The sequence below is a fragment of the Grampus griseus genome (assembly GCF_964374135.1).
Source record: "Grampus griseus genome assembly, chromosome: 20".
In the NCBI taxonomy this organism is placed as follows: Eukaryota; Metazoa; Chordata; class Mammalia; order Artiodactyla; family Delphinidae; genus Grampus; species Grampus griseus.
Window position 1 is genome coordinate 40,168,385 of NC_139014.1, and position 24,286 is coordinate 40,192,670.

At 47.8% G+C, this 24,286-nt stretch overlaps 1 protein-coding gene across 1 annotated transcript; it reads right to left on the reverse strand.

Moving 5' to 3' along the window:
* Positions 1 to 12,714: 12,714 nt before the first annotated feature.
* On the reverse strand, positions 12,715 to 22,953 carry CENPV (centromere protein V; the record flags this gene model as incomplete). The annotated part of the gene is made up of 5 exons (XM_082679882.1): positions 12,715 to 13,011; positions 14,001 to 14,115; positions 19,191 to 19,260; positions 20,459 to 20,557; positions 22,583 to 22,953. 5 exons carry the CDS (start codon positions 22,951 to 22,953, stop codon positions 12,887 to 12,889), a joined length of 780 nt encoding a protein of 259 aa, XP_082536008.1. The 3' UTR covers positions 12,715 to 12,886.
* Between the last annotated feature and the right edge of the window lie 1,333 nt (positions 22,954 to 24,286).

Here is a 24,286-nt window from a genome sequence, read left to right on the forward strand (position 1 = left end):
ATCTAGGGAAGACATGTCCGTTTAACGGCATACAATCAAATATCTCACTATCAGTCTTTTGGGAGAAGCAGGAAATAGGAAGAGAGATCTGGAGCTTAACACTCAGGAACCTATGTCCTAAAATGGTGCTACAAATAAAAGGGCAGCAAGGGGTCTGGCTTGGAAGCTATTCCGAGTCCAGCTGGTGGTCCAGGAAGTGGCCCAAAGAGGGGAAGCTCCAATTCAGAAAGAGAGAAGACAAACGTGCCGTTACTGGGAACAGAATGGATAGGACAGCCACAAAAATGGAAGAGACTGGGAAAACTATAGGAGTCCTGCACAGTCCAGGACAACAAAACTGAAAATCGAAAGGAAATGGATGACTTCCGAGTACATGTTGGACCACCGCCAGACCCTACCATAATGTCACAGATAGGGTCCAAACACTTCAATCCCATAAAATGCAGGGTTGCATCACTGCAAGATGAGTGACAACCAGTTTTTTTAATCTTCCCAGGACTCAGCATCAAGCTAGTGCACCCAAGACCTGAAGGAGGTCAGCGTTCTTGGGCAGGTGGCTGTCCTGCTTTCTTGGCCGCGTCTAGGAGTGAGGGAGGGACACCTGTGCAGCAAGATGCTCGCGACCAAAGGCATGGCAGCAGTGGGGAGAGGCAGAGGAGCCAGGCTCTGCAAGGGGCTGGACCCCCAATGGACTGAGGCTGGTGTGGTGGCTGTCTCCGTCCACTGGAGAGCTGCACACTGCTGCTTTTGTTGAGCCCTTGCAAAGTAAAAAACGCTCTCCTTAAACTGAGAGAGTCCCATCTGGGGGTCGCCTCCAAACCCCCTTCCACACCCACACCCCCAGTACAGCTTTGGCCACCCACATTTGAGAATAGGAACTAGGGAACAAGAACTGGATTATATCCAATGGTGGGCACCTTATTAATGGGACTTTACATGAATACAATTGACTTAAAAAGTGAAAGGGAACAGACCCAATAACCACAGAAGAAATTAGAAAGGTAATTATAACAGATTTTTTAAAGATTCCTAGTCTAGATGGTTTTGCAGCTATCTAAAAATAATTCCAATATTATTTAGAGCATAAAATAGAAAAGTACTCCAATTCACAGACAAGATAACAAAACATGAAATAGCACCAAAAAAACCCCTGACAATTTTATTTGTGAATATAGATGCAAAAGTATAAAAGAAAATATTAGCAAACTGAATCCAGCAGTGCATCAAAAGAATTACAACTCCATGACCAAGCAGGGTATTATTCCAGAGTGTAAGAATGGTTCCACTTTGGGGAATCCATCAACATAATTCATTACATCAACAAATTAAGAAGAAAAACCATATTCTACGCACAGGCGCCGAAAGATGACGAAATTCAGTCACTATGCCTAATAACAACCTTCAAGAAAAATAGGAAAAAAGAATAGAGTAAATATAATACAGACTGTTTACCAAAATCTAGCACCTAAAACCAAGTGGACAAGGTAGAAAGGTAAGCTGCCACCGTCGTGATTATCAAGGTTGCTCTGAAGGGTGAAGCTGACGAAGTAGGACAGAACAAGAAAATAACTGATACAAGTATTAGAGGAGACAGCTGTGTTTAGAAACCCAAGAGATGTCCATAAAATCTACTAAATGAGGGAATCTGGTAAGGCAGCTGGATAACAGGTATCTTTACAAAAATCAATAGACTGTCTTTAATTGGCAATAATGTGACAGAAATGAAAACGGGGGAAAAAATCCCATTCTCATCAACTTCAAGAACTATAAAATACCTAGGAATAAGCTCAACATAAAAGATATAAGATCTGTCTAAATTTTTTTTTTTTTTGCGGTACGCGGGCCTCTCACTGTTGCGGCCTCTCCCGTTGCGGAGCACAGGCTCTGGACGCGCAGGCTCAGCGGCCATGGCTCACGGGCCCAGCCGCTCCACGGCATGTGGGATCCTCCCAGACTGAGGCACGAACCCGGGTCCCCTGCATCGGCAGGCGGACTCTCAACCACTGCGCCACCAGGGAAGCCCCGATCTGTATAATTTTATAATCACTATTAAAATTCCAGCTATCTTTTTTGCAGAAACTGACAAATTGATCCTAAAACAATATGGAATTGCAAGAGCCTCAGAAGCCAAACCATCTTAAAAAAAGAACCAAGTTGTAAGACTCACATGCCCCAATTTTAAAAGCTACTACAAAGACCTAAATTTAAGAGCTAAAACTAGAACTCTTAGAAGAAAACACAAATGTTAATCTTTGTGACCTTGGATTAGGCAACAGTTTCTTAAATATGATACCAACAGCACAAGCAACAAAAGAAAAAATAGAAACCTTTGTACATCAAAAGACACTATCAAGAAAGTGAAATGGAGGCTTCCCTGGTGGCACAGTGGTTAAGAGTCCGTCTGCCAATGCAGGAGACACGGGTTTGAGCCCTGGTCCGGGAAGATCCCACGTGCCACGGAGCAACTAAGCCTGTGTGCCACAACTACTGAGCCGGGACTCTAGAGAGCCTGCAAGCCACAACTACTGAGCCTGCGCGCCTAGAGCCTGAGCTCCGCAACAAGAGAAGACACCGCAATGAGAAGCCTGCTCACAGCAACGAAGAGTAGCCCCCGCTCACTGCAACTAGAGAAAGCCCACGCACAGCAATGAAGACCCAACGCAGCCAAAAATAAATAAATAAAATAAATAAATTAATTTTTTTTAAAAAGTGAAATGGGAAAAAGTATTGGCAAATCAAATATCTGATAAGGACCTAGTATCCAGAATATATAAACAACTCAACAACAAAAAGACAACCTAATTAAAAGATGGGCAAAAGACCTGAATATACATTTATCCAAGATTTTCAAACGGCCAATGAGCACAAGAACATCATTAGTCATTAGGAAATGTCTATCAAAACCACAATGAGGGGACTTCCCTGTTGGTCCAGTGGTACAGAATCTGCCTTCCAATGCAGGGGACACGGGTTTGATCCCTGGTTGGGGAACTAAGATCCCACGTGTGGCGGGGCAACTAAGCCTGCGTGCCACAACTAGAGAAGAGAAAAGCCGCACGCCACAAATAGAGAGAAGCCCGCGCGCCACAACAAGAGATCCCGCGAGCCACAACTAAGACCCGGCACAGCCAAAAAACAAAAACAGAACAAAACAAAAAAATGCAATGAGATACTATTTCACACCCAGTAGAAAGGCAGTGATTAAAACAAACTAACACAGACAATAACAAGTGTTGGTGAGCATATGGAGAAATGGAACCCTCGAACATGACTGGTGGGAATGTAAAACGGTGCAGCTGCCGTGGAGAACAGTTTCGCTCTTCCTCAGTCACTTAAAGATTTACCATCAGACCCAGCAATTCCACTCCTAGGTATACACCCAAGAAAACTGAAAACGTGTCCGTACAAAAACTTGTGCACGAGTGTTCGTAGCAGCATTATCCATAACAGCCCAAAAGTGGAAACAACCCAAATGTCCATCAACTGATGAAAAGATAAATACGGCATTTTGTGTATTATTCAGCCATAAAAAGAAATGAAGTGTTTGACACATGCTATAGCGAGGATGAACTCTGAAAAACATTATGCTCAGTAAAATAAGCTAGGCACAAAAGGCCATCTACTGTACAAATCCACTTATATAAAATGTCCAGGACGGGCAAATCCACAGAGACAGAAAGTAGATTGGTGTTTTCCAGGGGGTGGGGAAAAGGAGTGATTGCTGAGGAGTGCGGGGATCCTTTTGGGGACGTGCAGTGTTCTGTATTTGGCAGTGGTGAAGGCTGGACAGACTTGGGAATAGATAAAAATCGCTGAATTCTACGCATTAAAAGGTACATTTTATGGTGCATGAATTCTATCTCAATTCAAGAAATAATACTGCATTAAAATGTTCTAGCTTACTCTAAGTATACGCACATGATAAAGCTGGCATCGCTCTCTGAGCCTGGGGATACTCACCTAACCTGCTAGCCTAGTAAATCCTGCAGAGTACAAATCTTATTTGTACGTTAACCCAGTTTTAGTGCTTACTGCTTTTCTTTTAAATATAGTTTTTAAAAGTTAAAAAAAAATTTAATGCAGGACATAAAACAAGACCTGAATAAATGGAGAACTGTACCACGTTCCCTGATAGAGAGATTTAATATAAAATCCTTACAAAGTTAATAAATAAACTGAAAAGCACCAAATATATATGGTATGTACAAGTTCCAATTTCTAAACTTATATATTTACATGTTATATTCATCAATTCCCATTCTTACAAAGTTAACATAAATTTTTTTTTTTTTTTTTTTGCGGTACGTGGACCTCTCACCGTTGTGGCCTCTCCCGTTGCGGAGCACAGGCTCCGGACGTGCAGGCTCAGCGGCCATGGCTCACGGGCCCAGCCGCTCCACGGCATGTGGGAACTTCCCGGACCGGGGCACGAACCCGTGTCCCCTGCATCGGCAGGCGGACTCTCAACCACTGCGCCACCAGGGAAGCCCAACATATAAATTTAATGTAGTTGCAGTCAGAAACTCAATAGATTATCTCTGGACTTGGATAAAATTATTTTTGAAAATATATTAGAAGAGGAGATGTCCAAGAACAGCCAAACTATACACATTAAAAACAATGCAGATATGGGACCTGCCTTTCTATACATTAAAACTTATAAACCCATGGCAACCAAAACAGTATGATACAAGCAAAGGAGTACACAGATGTTGGACAGAAGAGAAAATCCAGAAACAGATCCATATTATATGAGAGCTACTGTACAGTAGAGGGGGCATTTTAACTCAGTGGAGAAACATTGAATAAATTGTTTCAGGATGGCTGGTCAGGCATTTGTAAGAAGACAAAGACTCCATACTTTATACCAAGTACAGAAACACACTGTACATGCATTACAGATTTATACATAAAAATCAAAACAATTAAAATATTGTTTAAGAAACTTGGGAGACTCTAAATGCATATATACCTTGGAATGGGGCAGCCCTTACAAAGCCAGGCTGGAAACTCACAAAAGGAGTAAAGGAAGAAAACAGATATTTCACAGGTTTCTGAAATTAACAGGTATCACAGATGTGTTAATAGCCCAAATATATAAAGATTGATAAGAAAACATCCCAAAAGGAAAATGGATTAAGGATGGAAAATTCATGAAAGAGGAAATCTAAATGGCCATTAAACAGGAAAAACTATTCAACCTCAGTAGTGGCTACAAATTAAGGCAAAGATGAAAATCTATTTTTCACTGAAGGTGGTGATTGGATTAAAGTAGGAGTTTTCCAGGGCAGAGGACATGAATAGGTCTGCCCCCTCTCTCCCTCTCGTTCTCTCTCTCTCTCTCTCTCTCTCACAAACACACACACACGAAATAAATGTGAAAAAAATCCCACTACTAACTAAAGGAACACAGATTATATGAAAATGCCATTTTCACTTATCTAATTTGCAAAGATGTCTATCAATAGTAACGCCCAGTGTTCTGTAGGTGAGGGGATGGACACATATATGCTGCTGGGGCAAACAGAAGATGGTGGAATCTTCTGGAAATCAGTACGTCAGAAATCTTTAAAATGTACATATCCCTGGACTCCACGTGCACTTATCCTTGGGAAGCAGAAACTCGTACAGAGATGCACAGACAGTTGTTTGATGTGCAGCACTGATCAGAGGGAGAACAGAATCAAGCGGCTACAGCAATGATCTCCCGACTTCTGAGTTTTCAATAATGTATACGTTCTAAGTGCACATTATAAAACATACGGAAAAAAAAATTTTAATGGATAAATAGGAGTTCTAACGTTTTCTTCCCACCCATAATGGACCCTCTTGAGCACTTCCTGGAGGGAGCACACCGTACGCTGGAGACCACCCGACCAGCCTATCGTGTAAAGTCAGTGAATCCTGAGAAAAGTGAGCCAGTCAAACTGTGTGGAGGGACGGACAGAACAGGACATTTATGCTCTTGGGCCCACAAGAGGTCGGGCAGCAGAAACATGGTTCTGGTTTGATCAGAGTGTTAAGGTCTTGGTCAAGTTTGAATCCTACAGGCACCCCTGCCAGGGGCTCCCATCCCTCGTGGACAGTATTGCTAGGAAAATTTACATGAAGTGTAGTCAACTTCAGTAATTAAAAGCTGGACAACACGGGGTCGACCCAGTGCCCCTGGGGGAAGGTCTTGAGGAGTTTGAGAGCGGTGAGGTCTTCAAGGGAAAGGATCCCAGTGATCTACAGGGTTCATCAGAGTCTATGAGCGCGGAATTGCTGAGGGTCGTTCCTCCCACCGACCTAGGTCTACTCCATATGAATGATCACGGTGGCAGCCTTGCTGCCTGAAAGGAAGCCACCAGGAACAGCAGAAACGTGCTCTCCCGGAAGCCATCTGCCAGCCTGGGCCCCGAGCAACGGCTGTGTCCCAGCGCCAGGGCTGCTCTCCCCGCCCGAGGGGAGCAACAGAGGGCGAGCTAGGGGTCCACAGACCGTCCCCGAGCACCTCCTCAGTCACAAAAGCAGCACCGGTCCGTGACCCGGGCCTTAAAGGGGTGAGGGTTGATTTCAGGAAAGAAAGAATCCTGGGGGAATCCCAGAGCTTGGATTTCCACCCACCACAGCTAGTTGAACTTGTCTTTTGGAAGTTCCTGCCATGTTTAGGACTGTTGCCTTCCTTTAGGAATTCAGAAGATGTACAACAAAGCTGTAACACAGATGCCTTCAGATTCCTCCACGGGGCATGCGTGGGACTGTCACGTGAGAGGCAGCTTCCTGGCCGCGACCAAAAGGAAGCGACAGGTGCCAGGCTGCTATCGACAGCATCTAATGTTCCAAGGCACAGTCTTAGCCAGAGCTCCTTCTAGCCAGCATCACACTCTTGCCTTCTCTGAGCCCCAAGCATGTGGGAAAATACCAACATCTAAGATGACAGACAGCTCAGGAGGCTGAAGCCGGGAGTCTCCTGCCGGGGGCCCGCCCGGCGACCTCACTGCCGAGGGGTGCTTCCAGGAGGCTGGCTTAGAAAGTCACCAGAAGCTCAACAAGTAGCCAGGTAAAATGTAACGTACCAGAGACAACAGCATTCCTCCCCACCAGCAATAACCAACTGCAAAGTGGAGAAGAGATCCCGTTCACAAAGACGGCCAAAAACCATAAGACATCCAGGAATAAACCTAACACAGGATGCGCCATCTACACGGCTGCCACATGGAGAAGAGCAGGAAGCTTGACAGAGGAGCCGAGAGGAACAAAACCAACTGGTGAGATGTCACACTTCCCCAGAGGATAAAACTGAGTATTGTAAAGAAGCCTGTCCCCTCCCTCCCCACAATTAATTTATAAACTCAGCACGCTCTCAATCAATATCCGAACAGGATTTTATATGGTACTCGATACACTAATTCTAAAATTCATCTGGAAGACAAAATAATCAAAAAAGAATAATCAGGAAGATTTATTCTATCAGGTTTCTTAAAGCACATCATTAAACTTTAGGGATTTAAAATGCTTTGGTAACTGTGGGACTATAGAAAAATAAATTTTTTTAAAAAAAGTAGTGTCCAGAAACAAACTCATCTAGAACATATATTTTAAATCAGTAAGGAATGGATGGATTAGTCAGTGGAAGGGCCAATGCAGTCAGTGGTTATCCATTTTGAGGGTGGGGAGCTGAACCCCAACCTCATACTACAGACAAAAATTAAAAATGAAAACCACTCAGAAAAAAAAAAATCCAGATTAAAGAGCTATATGTTAAAACAAAACCAAAAAGGCACCAAAAAACTATGAGAGCAGTAGAAGAAAATCTAGTTTATAAGCTCGATAGGAAGGTATTCCCAAACGAGATATAAATCACAAAAGCCAGGAAGCAGAAAAGTCAGAATGCCATAAAGGAAAAAAGAAAAGAAAAGACTGATAAATTTGAGCGCTTCAAAATCTAAAACCCGAATAAACAGAGTTAGAACAGTGACAAACTGTAAAAGAATGTTTGCAAAATTCATCACAGGATTTATATCCTGAACATACAAAGCACCAAAAATTAATTTTAAAAATAGTATCTGAAACACATTATTTACTAATATTTTTTAACATGTGGATGGAAAAAAAAATAGCCCCCCCCCCCCCAAAAATGGGCAAAGGATGTGATCAAAGAACTTACAGGACAGGAAATAAAAATGGGTCCAAAAACATAAAAGATGCTCAAACTCATGGTAATCAGGAAAATGGAAACATAAAGAAATGAAACTGTTTCACCCAACAGATTGGTCACAAGTAAAAAGACTGATAACATCAGGTGTTGGTGAGGGCACTGCTATTCACAGGGTTGATGGACCTTTTAGGGGCTGGTATATACTTTCTGAGGGAAACTGAGCATTTTTAATGTTTAAAATATGCATATCTTCAACCTAGCAATTCATCTTCTATAGCCTCAAATAATACACATGTACAAAGAGGCCTGTAAAAGGATGCTCACTGCCAACACTGATTGTAAAGCAGAAACTGGAAACCCTAATTTCCATTAAAAAAAAAAAAAGTTAAGTAGACTAGACCCATACTCTGCAAATCTATGTAATAGCCAATGATGAGGATTTGTATGTTGACATGAGATCAAGATGTTACCAAACAAAAATGCAAGTTGCAGAACAAAACGTACAGAATGCCATTTATGTTTTTAAAGAGACACAAAGGACTTCCCTGGTGGCGCAGTGGTTAAGAATCCACCTGCCCAAGAACATACAGTGGAGAAAAGACACCCTCTTCAATAAGTGGTGCTGGGAAAAACTGGACAGCTACATGTAAAAGAATGAAATTAGAACACTCCCTAACACCATACACAAAAATACACCCAAAATGGATTAAAGACCTAAATGTAAGGCCAGACACTATCAAACTCTTAGAGGAAAACATAGGCAGAACACTCTATGACATAAATCACAGCAAGATCCTTTTTGACCCAACTCCTAGAGAAATGGAAATAAAAACAAAAACAAACAAATGGGACCTAATGAAACTTCAAAGCTTTTGCACAGCAAAGCTGTGCAAAACAAGGTGAAAAGACAACCCTCAGAATGGGAGAAAATATTTGCAAAAGAAGCAACTGACAAAGGATTAATCTCCAAAATGTACAAGCAGCTCATGCAGCTCAATATCAAAAAAACAAACAACCCAATCCAAAAATGGGCAGAAGACCTAAACAGACATTCCTCCTAAGAAGACAAACAGATGGCCAACGAGCACGTGAAAAGATGCTCAACATCACTAATTATTAGAGAAATGCAAATCAAAACTACAATGAGGTATCACCTCATACCAGTTAGAATGGCCATCAGCAAAAAAATCTAGAAACAATAAATGCTGGAGAGGGTGTGGAGAAAAGGGAACACTTGCACTGCTGGTGGGAATGTGAATTGGTACAGCCACTATGGAGAACAGTACGGAGATTCCTTAAAAAACTACAAATAGAACTACCATATGACCGAGCAATCCCACTCCTGGGCATATACCCTGAGAAAACCATAATTCAAAAAGACACATGCACCTCAATGTTCATTGCAGCACTATTTACAATAGCCAGGTCATGGAAGCAACCTAAATGCCCATCAACAAATGAATGGATAAAGAAGTTGTGGTACATATATACAATGGAACATTACTCAGCCATAAAAAGGAACGAAATTGAGCCATTTGTTGAGACGTGGACGGACCTAGAGACTGTCATACAGAGTGAAGTAAGTCAGAAAAACAAATATTGTATATTAACACATGTATGTGGAACCTAGAGAAACGGTACAGATGAGCTGGTTTGCAGGGCAGAAGTTGAGACACAGATGTAGAGAACAAACGTATGGACACCAAGGGTGGAAAACCGCGGTGGGGTGGGGATGGTGGTGTGCTGAATTGGGCAATTGGGATTGACATGTATACACTGATGTTTGTAAAACTGATGACTAATAACCTGCAGTATAAAAAAATAAACAAAACAACTAATACTAAACTTTCTTTGGGTTACTTGTATGGAAATACGTTAATATAAATGTTTCAGACATTACATGAAATTCCTAAAAATCTCATATGTTCTGGTATAATGTTATAAGTCATAATTCTAGTTATTACTTTAAAATGTATATCTCAGAAATAACTAAATTTCCTTGTCAATTGCATTATTATGAACTTTCATCAAATCTTTAACCGTGGTCATTTTTAAGTCTTTTGTCATTTACAGACAGTTCTGGGTGTACCCTGATGCTTTCGCAAATATGTTCCTATAAAAGGGTTTCATCTTCAAGGAATTCATGGAAAAGACTCTGACAAGTACAGGTTTCTGGTAACTGACTATACTGCTGAACTGAATGAATAAGCATTTTCAGAACTCTAATGGAAAACTGATGAACTCATAAAAGTGCTAACAAAAGATCAAGATGAAAAAAATTAATTACATGGGACTGAGTGAACTGATGAGGATGACTATAATTTTTGTGACTTTCTGTTTGAATAAAAAAAAAAAAAATCCCACAAGGACTCAGAGGCAAAAAATATACAAATCAATTTTCACTGCAAAGTAAAGGAGCTGTTACAGTGGAGGATTCCTGGACTTAATGTCAATATTATGACATAGTGTGAGTGTGTTTTGTGTTTGGTAATTGCAATCATTATTGCTTTTGCTGTGGTCACCCATTTACAATGCTTGGTGTCAGTTTATCTCTTGTAAAAATAAAATACAGTGTGTGTGTGTGAAGAAAAAAAAGAGTCATGCCACAATGTTCATTGCAGCACTATTTACAATAGCCAGGACATGGAAGCAACCTAAGTGTCCATCGACAGATGAATGGATAAAGAAGATGTGGCACATATATACAATGGAATATTACTCAGCCATAAAAAGAAACGAAATTGAGTTATTTGTAGTGAGGTGGATGGGCCTAGAGTCTGTCATACAGAGTGAAGTAAGTCAGAAAGAGAAAAACAAATACCGTATGCTAACACACATATATGGAATCTAAAAAACAAGCAAAAAAAAGGTCATGAAGAACCTAAGGGCAAGACGGGAATAAAGATGCAGACCTACTAGGGAATGGACTTGAGGATATGGGGAGGGGGAAGGGTATTCTGGGACAAAGTGAGAGAGAGGCATGGACATATGTACACTACCAGACGTAAAATAGCTAGTGGGAAGTAGCCGCATAGCACTGGGAGATCTGCTTGGTGCTTTGTGACCACCTAGAGAGGTGGGATAGGGAGGGTGGGAGGGAGGGAGACGCAAGAGGGAAGAGATATGGGGATATATGTATATGTATAGCTGATTCACTGTGTTATAAAGCAGAACCTAACACTGCATTGTAAAGCAATTATACTCCAATAAAGATGTTAAAAAAAAAGAGAGAAAAGGCAGTTCACAAAAAAAAAAAAAAAAGAGTCCACCTGCCAAAGCAGGGACACGGGTTGGAGCCCTGGTCCAGGAAGATCCCACATGCCGCGGAGCATCTAAGCCCGTGCGCCACACTACTGAGTCTGCGCTCTAGAGCCTGTGCTCCACAACAGGAGAGGACACCACAGTGAGGCCCGCGCACCACAACGAAGAGTAGCCCCTGCTCGCTGCAACTAGAGAAAGCCCGCGCACAGCAACAAAGACCCAACGCAGCCAAAAGTAAATAAATAGATAAATTTTAAAAATAAAATAGTATTAAAGAGACACAAACTATGTGTTTTATATATCGTTGCAAGAGGGAAGGCAGGTCAGAGGGGACATTCACTGCACCAGGATATACTCATTTCACCCATACAACTTTTTACCAGCTCCTTCCAACCGGCTGTCAGCTGACATGGTGATCACACGGAAATCCAGTGTGTCTGTATTTCCTCCCCCCACCCCTTTTTCTGGTCTATCCTATGTCCCAGATCATTTCATGATTCACTTTCCTAAAGCAAACAGCAATTATTTATTAGGCGTTTGCCTTTATGTATATACCCAGCACTTCATAATGGAAGAATGCTTTAGGAAGGCATCTTGTAATAAAAAGCACTGATTATAACAGGAAGTGACATGAGACACAGAGGGTGGGGACAGGGAACCAGTCAAAAGGCTTCCCAACGCCTGTAAGGTAAAGATCCAGGACTGTCCGCAGTTGGCTTCGACGTATCTTTCTGACCCACTGCTTCTTCCCACCACAAGCCTCCAGAGTGACCTGGCTTTACCCTGTGCCCGGACCTCTGTCCACAGCTACTTCTCCCTCCTCTCTTCCCAAATCTTGCTTCCTTTAAAAATACAGGCTCAAAGGGGTTATTTATGGGTAGAGGGGCTCAGATTTGGAAAATGAAGAGCTGTGGAAATCGGTGACACAAAAACATAAACGTAATCAACACTGCTGAGCTGTGTGCTAAAGATGGTGAAGATGGTCAAGTTTATGTTATGTGTATTTTACCACAACTGGGACAAAAAAGAAAAAGAAATCAGAAGCAGATTTACCTCTCAAAAAAAAAAAAAAGGCTCCAATCACACTCCCCGCAGGTCTCCCACGACCAGCCTTTCATTCTCTTCCCAGCTCGGTGACCCGTGACGCGTTTCTAACAGCCGCTAAGTTTGCCTCCTGACCCCTCCCTCCCGACGTGGCTGCAGGCGCCAGAACAGTGCTCAGTAAACACCTGCCGCTCGGTGACTGGCCTCAGCGGCAAAATCAACGTACAGAGAAAATGACAAACCGCAGTAACTGCTTTAATGTTAAAAATATTTATTTTTCTAAAAGATCACACAAAAGTCGGGAAGAGATAGAAGGGTGTCAGCTAGCCTATGTCAAAATCTGAGCCGAGGGAGGACAAGAGCTGCCTGAAGACACTGGTGCCAGAGCTGACTGCGGAGATGGGGGCGGCCACGGGCCCTCCTGCGGGAGGGGGCAGGGGCTCACTCCTTAGACATGCTCTTGATGGTCTTGTGCTCCTTCATGGCCTTCTCCCAGTCGCTGCCGTTGAACTCCTCGACCACCACGCTGCGCACGGTGCCCTCGTCCAGGCAGTGGGGGGCGATCCCTACAGGGAAGCCAGGGGGGGCGTGAGACCCGGCAGCAGGCTGGCTCTCAGACCAACCCAGCCCGCAGGTGTCGCAGGAAGTGGGCTCTCCGAGGGGCCCTGCGCCCCTGCTGCTGGCCCACTCCCCCCATCTCTGAGATGGGGGCCAGGGACTCGCGGCTGGACCTCACTCAGTACCAAGCTGGGAGGACAAAGGCGGGGGAGGCCTCGAGCCCAGAGCCACCTCCGCCTGGCAGCCTGGAGGTTTCACAGGCCTGGTCCAGGGCTCAGAGGGGCAGCTTTCTGAGCAATAAACACCTCCCCATCCGTACAGGAAGGTCAGCAGGAAAGACTTTCCGTGTGACAGATGAAGAGGAAACGGGAGCTGCTACGGGGAGAACGGGGCGGGGGGGGGGGGGAGGCAGGGTGACGTCACACGCTCCGCCCCCCCCCCCCCACCACCAGGCTCGAGGCTGTCGCAGCTGCCCCACTGCAGCTCTGGAGGCTGCGTCTCTGCGGGGCCGGGATTCCAGGAGCATCCTCCACGGCTACGTCCCACCCGATTCGCACGGCAGCTGGTGTCATTCTCGACAACTGTCTAAGGTGGGACGCTCTGCCCCCAGATCTAAGTAGGACCCGAAGACGGGCTTGGGGTTTCTGTGCTTGTGTTTGAACAAACCCAATTTTTTTTACTGGCATCATCCCTGCCCCTCACTCTTGCCTCCCTCACTCCCTCCCCCGCCCCCAGGCCCCCGGCCTCTCTCTACCCTCCACCGTCAGCCCCAGCAAAGTCCAGCTCCCTCGGCGGCAGGAAATGCGGGTCAGGATCCGGATGGTCTCAGAAGGGCCAGGGCCAGGAGAGAGCTCTGCTGGTGAGCCCCGTTCCTCACACACGTGTGAGGGGCCTGGCCAGGCAGGAGGCAGCCTGTGACACCAGAGCGCCCTCCCCAAGCTTCCCATCCGCGTGGCCGCAGGGCGTCGGTGCCCCGAGCTTGGCCCCCTTCACTCACCGAAGCCTCCGGGGTTGGAGCGGGGAGAATAAAAGCTCTGGACGCCGCACCTCTTACAGAAGGTGTGCTGCGCCTTGTGGGTGTTGAAGGTGTATGTGGTGATGCTCTCGGCTCCCTGAGGGACACAGACAAGGAGCTTCAGTTGTTGTTTACGAAGACAAATCGTCTAAAAGGCTCAATGGGGAAACCCAACTCGCCAGGCTCCCGGGGTCACGTCCAACCTGAGGTCGGGGCCCCATCTGCACGGCCCAGAGACCCGTCAGCCTGGAGTGTGACAGCTCAGGGCTTCTCCCTAGTCAGCTGCACACAGAACACCCCGGCCTCGAGCTTGCCCTGCATCCCCGGCCTAAACCGGGGAGGGGGGGTCAGCCGAGGGACTGGGTCCCCGTGTCCCCAAACTCGAGGTCCTAAGAACACACTCACTGGACTCAAATTCAGCTACAAAGGACCAAGTAGGAAAGAACATCTGCCAGACGCCACAGGCTCATTTCCGTAATGGAGAACACAAACGGGAAACTGGGCAGAGGATGCGAACAGACAGTTCAGAGGAATGGGGAAAACAAATCTCTCTTTAGCTGTGAAATATCCACACTCACAAACTGCAATGAGGTAGTTTTCACTCGGGGCAAAAATTAAAAAGTGAGCTATAATACCAAAAAAACAAACAACCCAATCCAAAAATGGGCAGAAAAACAGACATTTCTCCAAAGAAGACATACAGATGGCCAACAAACACATGAAAAGATGCTCAACATCACTAATCATTAGAGAAATGCAAATCAAAACTACAATGAGGTATCACCTCACACCGGTCAGAATGGCCATCATCAGAAAATCTACAAACAACAAATGCTGGAGAGGGTGTGGAGAAAAGGGAACCCTCTTGCACTGTTGGTGGGAATGTAAATTGATACAGCCGCTATGGAGAACAGTCTGGAGGTTCCTTAAAAGACTAAAAATAGAACTACCGTACGACCCAGCAATCCCACTACTGGGCATATACCCTGAGAAAACCATAATTCAAAAAGAGTCACGTACCACGATGTTCACTGCAGCTCTATTTACAATAGCCAGGACATGGAAGCAACCTAAACGCCCATCGACAGACGAATGGATAAAGAAGACATGGCACATATATATGATGGAATATTACTCAGCCACAAAAAGAAACAAAATTGAGTTATTTGTAGTGAAGTGTATGGACCTAGAGTCTGTCATACAGAGTGAAGTCAGAAAGAGAAAAACAAATACCGTATGCTAACACATATATGGAATCTAAAAAAAAAAAAAAGGTTCTGATGAACCTAGGGGCAGGACAGGAATAAAGACGCAGACGTAGAGAGTGGACTTGAGGACACAGGGAGGGGGAAGGGTAAGCTGGGACGAAGTGAGAGAGTGGCATGGACATATATACACTACCAAATGTAAGATAGATAGCTAGTGGGAAGCAGCCGCATAGCACAGGGAGATCAGGTCGGTGCTTTGTGACCCCCTAGAGGGGTGTGACAGGGAGGGTGGGAGGACGGGAGACACAAGAGGGAGGGGATATGGGGATATACGTATGCATAGAGCTGATTCATTTTGTTATACAGCAGAAACTAACAGAACATTGTAAAGCAATTATACTCCAATAAAGATGTTAAAAAAAAAATACCTTAATAGAAGCCTAAGGTATACGCGTATTATAGGTAATTGAAAGTTATAGTTAATTTGAGGGCTAAGACAATTTTTACGTCCAAAAAAACAAAACAGTGAGCTAATGATATTGCATGTGTAGAGAAACACTCACTCGGATATGAGTCACAGGAATGTAAACCCATAAATCTGGTAACATCTACTAAAATTGTAAAATGCACATGTCGTTTAACGCAGCAATTCCCCTTCTAGAAATGTATCCTGCAATTAAAATTCCGCATTTTGTCCAATGAGATGTATGTAGATGTCAACGCAGCATTTGTAAAAGCTGAACGTTAGAAACTCTGAAACTGTCGATCAACAGAAGACTGGATAGAGCAATCACGGACGGGCATAAAAATGGAATCCCAGCAACTTTTGGAAAAAATAAGGCAGTTCTACTTACAAATACTACTAGGGAACAATCTCCAAGGTTACAAAGTTAGGTGCAAAGGCAAGGTTTAAAACAATTTGTGTAGCATACTAACATTCCTATTTTTAAAAAGCATACATACATCCTGGCATGTGCTTTTAAAGAAATAACCAAGAAAGCAGCAGCTTCTCTCCAGGGAGACACTGGGGGGCTGAAGGGTCAGAGCTTTTTACGGGTCTTCCCCGGCCACCACGGGAGACAGGCCCTCAGAGCTGCATTGAAAGACTGTTCCCAGGGGGGCCTCTTCTCACCCCACAGGGAGGCCGCAAAGAACAACCAAGGGGTCCCAAACCTTGCAGAGTTATCTGGGCGTACGGTTTCCCCCAGGAAACCCTCGGGAGGCCTGAGACGCCGGCTCACAGCCTCCTGGACCTCATTCAGCACGAGGGCCCACCGGTGACACGCAGACCCCGTCCCATAGTGTCCACACGTCCACCTGCCTGACCCCCACCCTGCTGGCCGCTACAGCGCGTGGTCCATCGTCATGACGCTGCTATACACTCACCCTCCCTGCTCGCTTCCGTCTTCCTGCCCAATGAGAAATCACCAGTGTCCCCCACTGGCAAGTCTAACGGTTACTTCTCCTGACCCCCGGACTCTTGCCCCTCTGAACCCGCCCCGCCCTGCAGGCTCTTCCTCCCTCCCCACCGGCCACCCTTCTCAGGCCCCTCCGCTCCACTCCCTGTACGTGCTGGGTCCTGGGCCCCCACGTGTTGGACTGCACCGTCTGCCCAGCTGCCCTCACCCCACGACTCCAGACACACACGTGTGCGACTGCCCACCCCCTGGCTCCGCCTCTGTCAGCGCTCACGACGCTTCACCTCAACCTTCTCAAGAACCGGATGTGAGTCCAGCACCTTCCGCGCTGGCTTCTCCCCCAGGACCTGGCATCTCCAGGCGACCGGCTGCTCGGAGGCCCAACCTCCTTCTCCGCTCTTCACACCCCGTCCTTCCTCTCGAGCAGCGGCTCTCAGCGCGTGGTCCCAGGACCAGCCGCGTCACCGTCACCTGAGAACTTGCGAGAAACGTCCATCTTGTGCCCACCCCGCCCCCCCAAGACCTGCACAGTCAGGAGGGGGCCCAGCGATTTGTCTAACGAGCCCTCCGGTGGCCGTGCACAACCTGGACTCCGAGAACCACCCGCTCCAAAACACATCTCCATTGATCACTGTCTGCCCGTCCCCACGGCTGCCACCCTCCCCCACCCCGCCTCCATACTCACCTCCTCACCATCCTCTCTGCACGCGGCGGCCACCGCGCGCTTTTCAAACACTGAAGCACATGTCGTCCCCGCCCCGCTTAAAACCCTCCCCAGGCTTCACTCTCCAGAGGACAAAACCTGTCTCCTCATCCACTCCGGCCTCTCTCCAGCCCCAGCTCGGTCCGCTGGTTCACCTCCACCCTGCGGCCACGAGGGCCACCGTGCAGCTCCTCGCACACGCCAAGCGCACCCCGGCGCCGTGCCCGCCCCGTGCCTCGGCATCGAAGCGCCAGAGGGGCCTGCCCTAGCCGCCGAGACTCGCCACCGGCCAGCCTCCGTCACGCTGCCCCGCTCCCATCCTCCACTGGGCACTTCCGGGCCTCGTCCCGTTCCTCTGTCTCCCCCATGAGGCGTGAGGTCCCAGGGGACAAGGGCCCTGTCTGCCACGACAGCTGCGGGGTTTCAGTGGAGCGCAGCCTGGCACACAGCAGCTGCCCCATAAACACTGCTGAATCAAGGAAGGAGGTTTGTACTTAACGAACAAACGGAAAACTGCTCTCTCCTTCACCAGGCCGGGCGGAAGAAGAGAGCGGGTGCTCCAGACGCCAGGGCGGCCGGGGAAGCAGGCCCACGGGGGTGGGATGGCGGGGGCGCTGCCAACTCCGAGGCCGCGAGACGCCGGCCGCCCGCGTGCCTTCGGGAGCCGCCTGTCTTGGGGGGCTGGGGCCACAGCCTCCAGCTGGCACCCGAGGGGGGCTCGCGGGAAAGGCGAGGGCAGGTCTGCTGCCCGCCGGCGCTCCCACCCCGACCAGACACCCACCCCAGGATCGAGGGCAGACACAGACAAGGAGCCACCCTGGCCTGAAGCGTCTGGAATTAAATCTCAGCTTTTCCTCCCAGACACTCACCGAGGGGCCACTGCATGCCGAGGCCCCAGGGCCAGGAGCGCAGACTCGACCAAAGGTGGTTCCGGGAAGCCCTCCCGACCCGACAGGCACTGCGCATGATGCCCAAGGCAAGGCCTCTGTCGGGCCCGGGGCAGGGCAATGGGAGCGGAGGACAGGCCAGAGCCCCGCCCCCCCACCCCCCAGGGAGCAAAGCCTGCCGAAGCCTTTTTTAAACCGGAGATTTTACTTCCAGAAGAATTGATCCAAAGACATAATGTCTAAACTGTCAAAGATTTATACACAGGGAGGTTTACGACAGCACTGCACTCAACCTAGAAGTTCAAACGTAGAAGGTCGCTCGTGGTACATTCACGCAACGAAATATGCTACAGACACAGCAAGAAGTCTGTAAGTAAACTACGAAACAGCTGTAGGCGCGGGGAGAGGCCAGGGGCATGAGGGCCAGTGCAGGGGAGGCCTTTCACCGTTATGTGTCGACTCTGTACTTTGCAAATCTGGTACCAAGCACAGAAAACGCCCCCAAATACTAAAGTTAAAAATCTTTTCAATCATTTATTTTTCATCGGGAAATGATAAAAGTCAGTTATAAAGCAGATAAAAAGGTAAAATTCTACCTTGATAAAAGCACACATGATTTATTTAGATGTATTCATCCATGTCCAAAATAACATGCAAGGATATTCAGCAGAACACAACCGGTGGTTACCTTTGATTGACAGCATTTGGGTGATCTTATTTATTTTTGATTCTCTGTGTTTGTACATGTTTCCACTGTAATATCAAATATATATCCAAAAATACTGGGTTGGCCAAAAAGTTCGTTTGGGTTTTTCCATAACATCTCACAGAAAAACTCAAACTTTTTGGCCAACCCAATATAAAGGGGGGAATGACAGCTGGGTGACAGGGGAAAGCATACGGCCCGGGAGGCCCCCTGCGCCTGGCACCCTGTAAGCCCCACTCACGACACTCACCTTGAGGAGCTTGAAGCGCGAGGCGGGAACAATGAAGTGTCTATTCTGCTTCTTCTTGCAAATACTGCAGCTACAGAAAGACACGAGCAGACCTCAGACTGTGAACGACCACCTGCACCCTCTGAGTTCCCCCCGGGGCCCAACCTGCCCCGTCCCAGGAGCCAGCTGACCCTTGAGGTGAAGCCCCTTGCAGCGCCATCCCAGGAAGGGCAGCTGGGGCAGGAGGGCCAGCGGCCTGGGGCCTCTGCTCTGTGTGTGCAGGAGGGCCCACGGGTCCCACAGCCAGCAGTGCAGGCCACGCACCCCTCAGGAAACCAGGACCCGGAGAACCACGCTCCTGCCGCCCACCCTTGGTTTACTACGGTGAAGGGAACTGCTGGATTCTGGAGACAGTAGAAAACAAGCAGCAGGCAGAGCTACGACCTTCTGTCCCTGGGGTATCCTCACCAGAAACGGATAAGGAAGCTTAGGTTTCCCTCTGTCCTCATCTGCACATCACAGAAAGCCCAGCTCCACGTCAAACAGGTCCTCAGAATCACATCCTCAGAATTAAATATAAGTCCCCCCCCCGTTTTAGTCCACCTTTTAAAAAACTCTAATTTCGTATAAAATCCTCTAACAACTTATTCCAGGGGCTGCTTCTTCAATCTGGACCGCACTGTTTAGCAGCAGGGTCAGCTCCCCGTGGGAGGAATTCCACGGTATTTATTTATTTATTCTTCACATGTAATTCAGGCACCACAGCACCAAGGGGCAAAAGGACTGGATACTGTTGCATAATCAGTTACACACCAACTACGGGTCAGACAGAAGTCAGAGCCTGGAGACCCTGTTCTATCACAAGGCCTGGGAGGTGCTGACAGCAGGCGCTCCACCGATCCTGGCAGCACTGCCTGCCTCACCTGGAGCAACGGGGCCAGGTGGCCTGGGGCATGGCAAGCTTCCAGGTGCGTACGCCCTGACCTCACCTCACCTCACCCAACTCCCGAAGACTCTGCTCAAGGCCTTTCATTCAGCCGCAAGGTCTCTGGGGAAGCACTCCCACCGCCAGCCCCCAGCCCCTGCACCGGTGTCTCTGGGGCACTCTGCTGGGCACAAGTCGAGGGCCCTGCTCCACATCCCCTGGGGCTGTGCTGCAAGACTGAGCTGTGTCACACACAGCGGGCTGTTATTTTTAGCCTCCCCCAGTCTTTAAAACCTTTTTCATTAATGAAAACATCTAACACAACTTCTAACGTCTAAGCAACTTGGGAAGAGAAAACACTCACTTGCAGTCAAAGATGTGCAGGTCTGCCGAGGCCCAGACTTCAAAGCGAACCGCCCCACAGTGGCAGCCTCCTGTGTGTTTCACCAGGCCCTGGTATTCACTGAAGGGAACACAAATCAGGAAGATGAGGGTTTCTGAATAGTCAGGCCATAGTTGAAAGAAAGAAGATGGAAGAGAAGTCTTTACGAGACAACCAGATGCGTTCCTGCTTCTGAGGAGGCACTGTCAGTTTTATAAAAGGATTCAGTACCTTCTTTGTATGTGAGCTCTTTTTTCCACTTCTATTGTGTTAAGTTGTAAAATAAAGCATTCCAAAGTATGGAAAAAAGAGAACTGGGTGGAGGACCCTAATCCAGCCACCCGAACGTTTTTATTTACATGGCAAATACTTACTAAGATTTTTTACAAGCGAGGCACTGGGGAGAAGGCAGTAAACAAGATACAGCAGATGGGGTCCTGGCCACAGGGACCTGGAGCAGCCATCAAACAAATTAACTGACTATTTACATGACTTGTGATAAAGGCGTACAGGCCGCCATGAAAAAGAAAGGAGACCTGACGAGTCCGGAGAAAGTTAACAAAAGGCTCCTGTAATTCTGCTGTATTCTCCTCCGGTATTTTGCATATACGTGGTTTTTTACAGAGCTACCCGTACACATTACGTACAACTTGAATCTTTTTAAAACTTACAAGTCAGGCCCTTCGTTGAACATTAAGATTTGATAAATATCATCCAACTGCTTTCCAAAAGGGCTGAACACTCTTATCAGTAATGATTGAGAAAACATTTCACTGAATCTTCTCAAGCAATAATTACAGGAAAAATAGCTCGCTGCAGTCTTATTTTGCATTTATTTGGTTACCAAGACTGAATGCTTTCTCACGTTTCTGTACAAGTTGACTCCGTTAATTTGATGTATTTTTTTCTGCAGACACAAATAATGCTTATGGTAAAACGCAAACATTACAACATTTGATAATGTAAAAAATGAAAGTCTCATAAGTCCTAACACCCAGAGGGATCCACAGTTAACTGTTTGCTCTATGTTCCTGAGATTATTTTCCGTACAATAACGTTTTAACAATAACATCGATTATTGTTTAATATATTTTTAATTTACTGAGTTTTGGTTTTTTAACAAATGTATGTGACTTGCGCCAATCTGATAAGTTAAAAAAAATCTCACCCTTTCACGTCAACATTTTAAAATCTTTTTCTTGGCCATTTATCAGTTTGTTTTAAAGTATAAATTCAAACTTTCGTTCTACGTTTCTGACATCTTTATATTCCCCACACTGAGCAGTAGCTGGCACACCTTAGCTCAAAAACACTGAATGATGATGTATACTGAAAAATGTTCAGCCTATAGTCCAAGATGATGAACCAAAAAGTGAAGCACACGGAAAACCCAATATTCCATCTCTGAGAAGACTCGTCCTAATGAAGAGAATTTCTTACAGAACAAGGACAAAGGAACATTTTTGCTCAAGAAAAGGAGTAATCCTCAGGTTGCTATGCAATTGTTAGGTTGCTTTGTTTTCTCTTGGGTTTTCTAGCATAAGACGACGGATTCTGAGATATTTAGGGCGCTAAACTACTTCTCGGTAGCACAACTGTGCTACGGGGCAGGGGCCCCATCTGGAGACGACGAGACGCCCCCCAGGGCTAACAGCTCACTGCGAGCTCCACGGACCCTCCGAAGTCCTCCTCCGGCCGCCGGGGAGCCGGGGTCCTCGCCCCGCGGCGGCAAACCCGGGGGACGCGGAGCCCCGGCCCTCGGGCCCCCGCGGCGGTTCCGAACCCGAGCGGCCCGCGCGCTCCTCCCCGCCGCCCGGCTCCGCGCAGCGCGCGCGCAGTAACAGGGGCCACCGGCCTCCCGGGCGGCTCCGAACTGTCCCAGCGCCTCTCACCCCGGCCCTGCCCCCTCCCCCAGCCGCTCTCCAAACACACGTGCGCAAACACAAAAGCAGCTCGGGGACCGGAGAGCCGGGCCGACCCTCTTCGCGGGAAGGCCGCCGCCTTGGCGCGCGGCGCTGGCCGAGCGGGGAGGCCTTTGTCCGGCCGGTGCGCGGCTCGGGCGCCGCGGGGACGTTACAGGCGCCAGCCCGGCCGCGCCGCACTCACTAGGTGTCCAGCAGCAGCTTGGCGGCGCCCTCGAAGCTGAGCCTCTGCCGCTTCTGGAACGTCTCCCAGCGCTCCCGCTGCTCGCCCAGGTCCAGCTCGGACGCCGAGGGCGCTGCGGGCGGAGGCGGGGGCAGCGGCGGCTCCGGCGGCGGCTCTCCGGCGCCCGCCTCCTGCGCCCGAGGCGACGACTGCGGCCGCCGCTTGGCCGACGGCTGCCTCGCCGCCGCGCGGCTCCCGCCCCCGGCCTGGCCCGCGGGCCTCCGTGCGCGGTCGGCGCCGGGGGCCGAGGCGGCGGCCGCGGGGGCCCTGGAGGCCCCGGACCGCTTCTGCCCGCGTGGCTTGGCCGCCGCGCCGCTCCTCGCCCGCCGCATGGCTCCCGCACCCTTGGTGCGCAGGCCTCTTCGCCGCGCGTTCCCGCTCCGCCGCGCGCCCGCTGTGCCCCGCGCGCGCCCGCCGCCCGCGCGCCCGCTGCCCCGTCTGCGCAGGGGGCGCTGCGCCCGCCTGCCCCGCCCGGCCCCGGCCCCGGCCCCGGCCCCGGCCCCCTCCCCGACCCGCTCCTGGCCACAGCTCAGCGCACCCACCCCGCCCGCCCGCCGCGGGGCCCACACCTGCGTCGCTCTAGCCGGCAGGCCCTGCGGAACCGCGCCTCTGGCCTCGGCTCCCGACACGCGGAGCCTGTTTGCACCTGCCGAGGCGCCTCCGGGGCCCTTGAACCCCGAGGGCTTCTTCCTGCCTTCCTGGGTCACCCTGAATTCACAGCCACATCCCAGCAGGGGCCCCGGGGCAACTTCATCTCCAGGATGAGGACAGCACCTTACTGGCAGGAGCCATCGCGTGCCTGAATGAGCTAATCAATGTGGGTAAATGGCCAAGCACCTGCAACTGCAGGACAGGTAGCAGCTGAAATCAGAGTTCTTAAACTTGGGTTTTCCTGCCAGATTATAAAACAGCGTCTTCAGGATCTCGATGGTCAACGGATTTTTTTCAATTTAATAAATGAACTCCGCACCAAACCCAATTATTATGGTTTTGTTGAACACAGCACCAAAGTTTAAACACAAAATCACGAGAACGACTGATGGAACCCAAGTCTTTTGCAAACCTATTTTGTTGCTCTATTTTATTCATATCTTAAAAGAAATAACATTTTCATTTATTCATTTTTCTTTTTTGTGTTTTACTTCCTTCATATCAACTTTCCTCTTTGTTAATTCTGTTTTATCATTAGTTTGATAGTTTATTGAATTAAATACATAGTTCCTTTATTTTTAGTATTTTTGTTAATAAAATATTAATGACTATAAATTTTTCTGAGTATAGCTTTAGCTGTATGCATTAGGGTTCCATTGGAGGCGTAGTTTACATACAGCAAAAGGCACATAGCTTTTTTTGTCTTCTACTGTTTTATTGAATACTTTTAAAAATTGAGATGGGAAATTCCCTGGCGGTCCAGTGATTAGGGCTCCCCGCTTTCACTGCGGAGGGTGCGGGTTAAATCCCCGGTCGGGGAATTAAGAAGCCGAAAGCCACGTGGCCTGCCAAAAACAAAATTCATTAAAAAAAAAAGTGAGACGAAATAGATATAAAATTAAACATTTTAAGGTGTACAGTTCAGCAGTACTTGCTGCATTCACAATGCTATACGGTCACCACCTCTACCTAGTTTCAAACTCTTCTACTGTTTTTAATATTATATTTATGCCT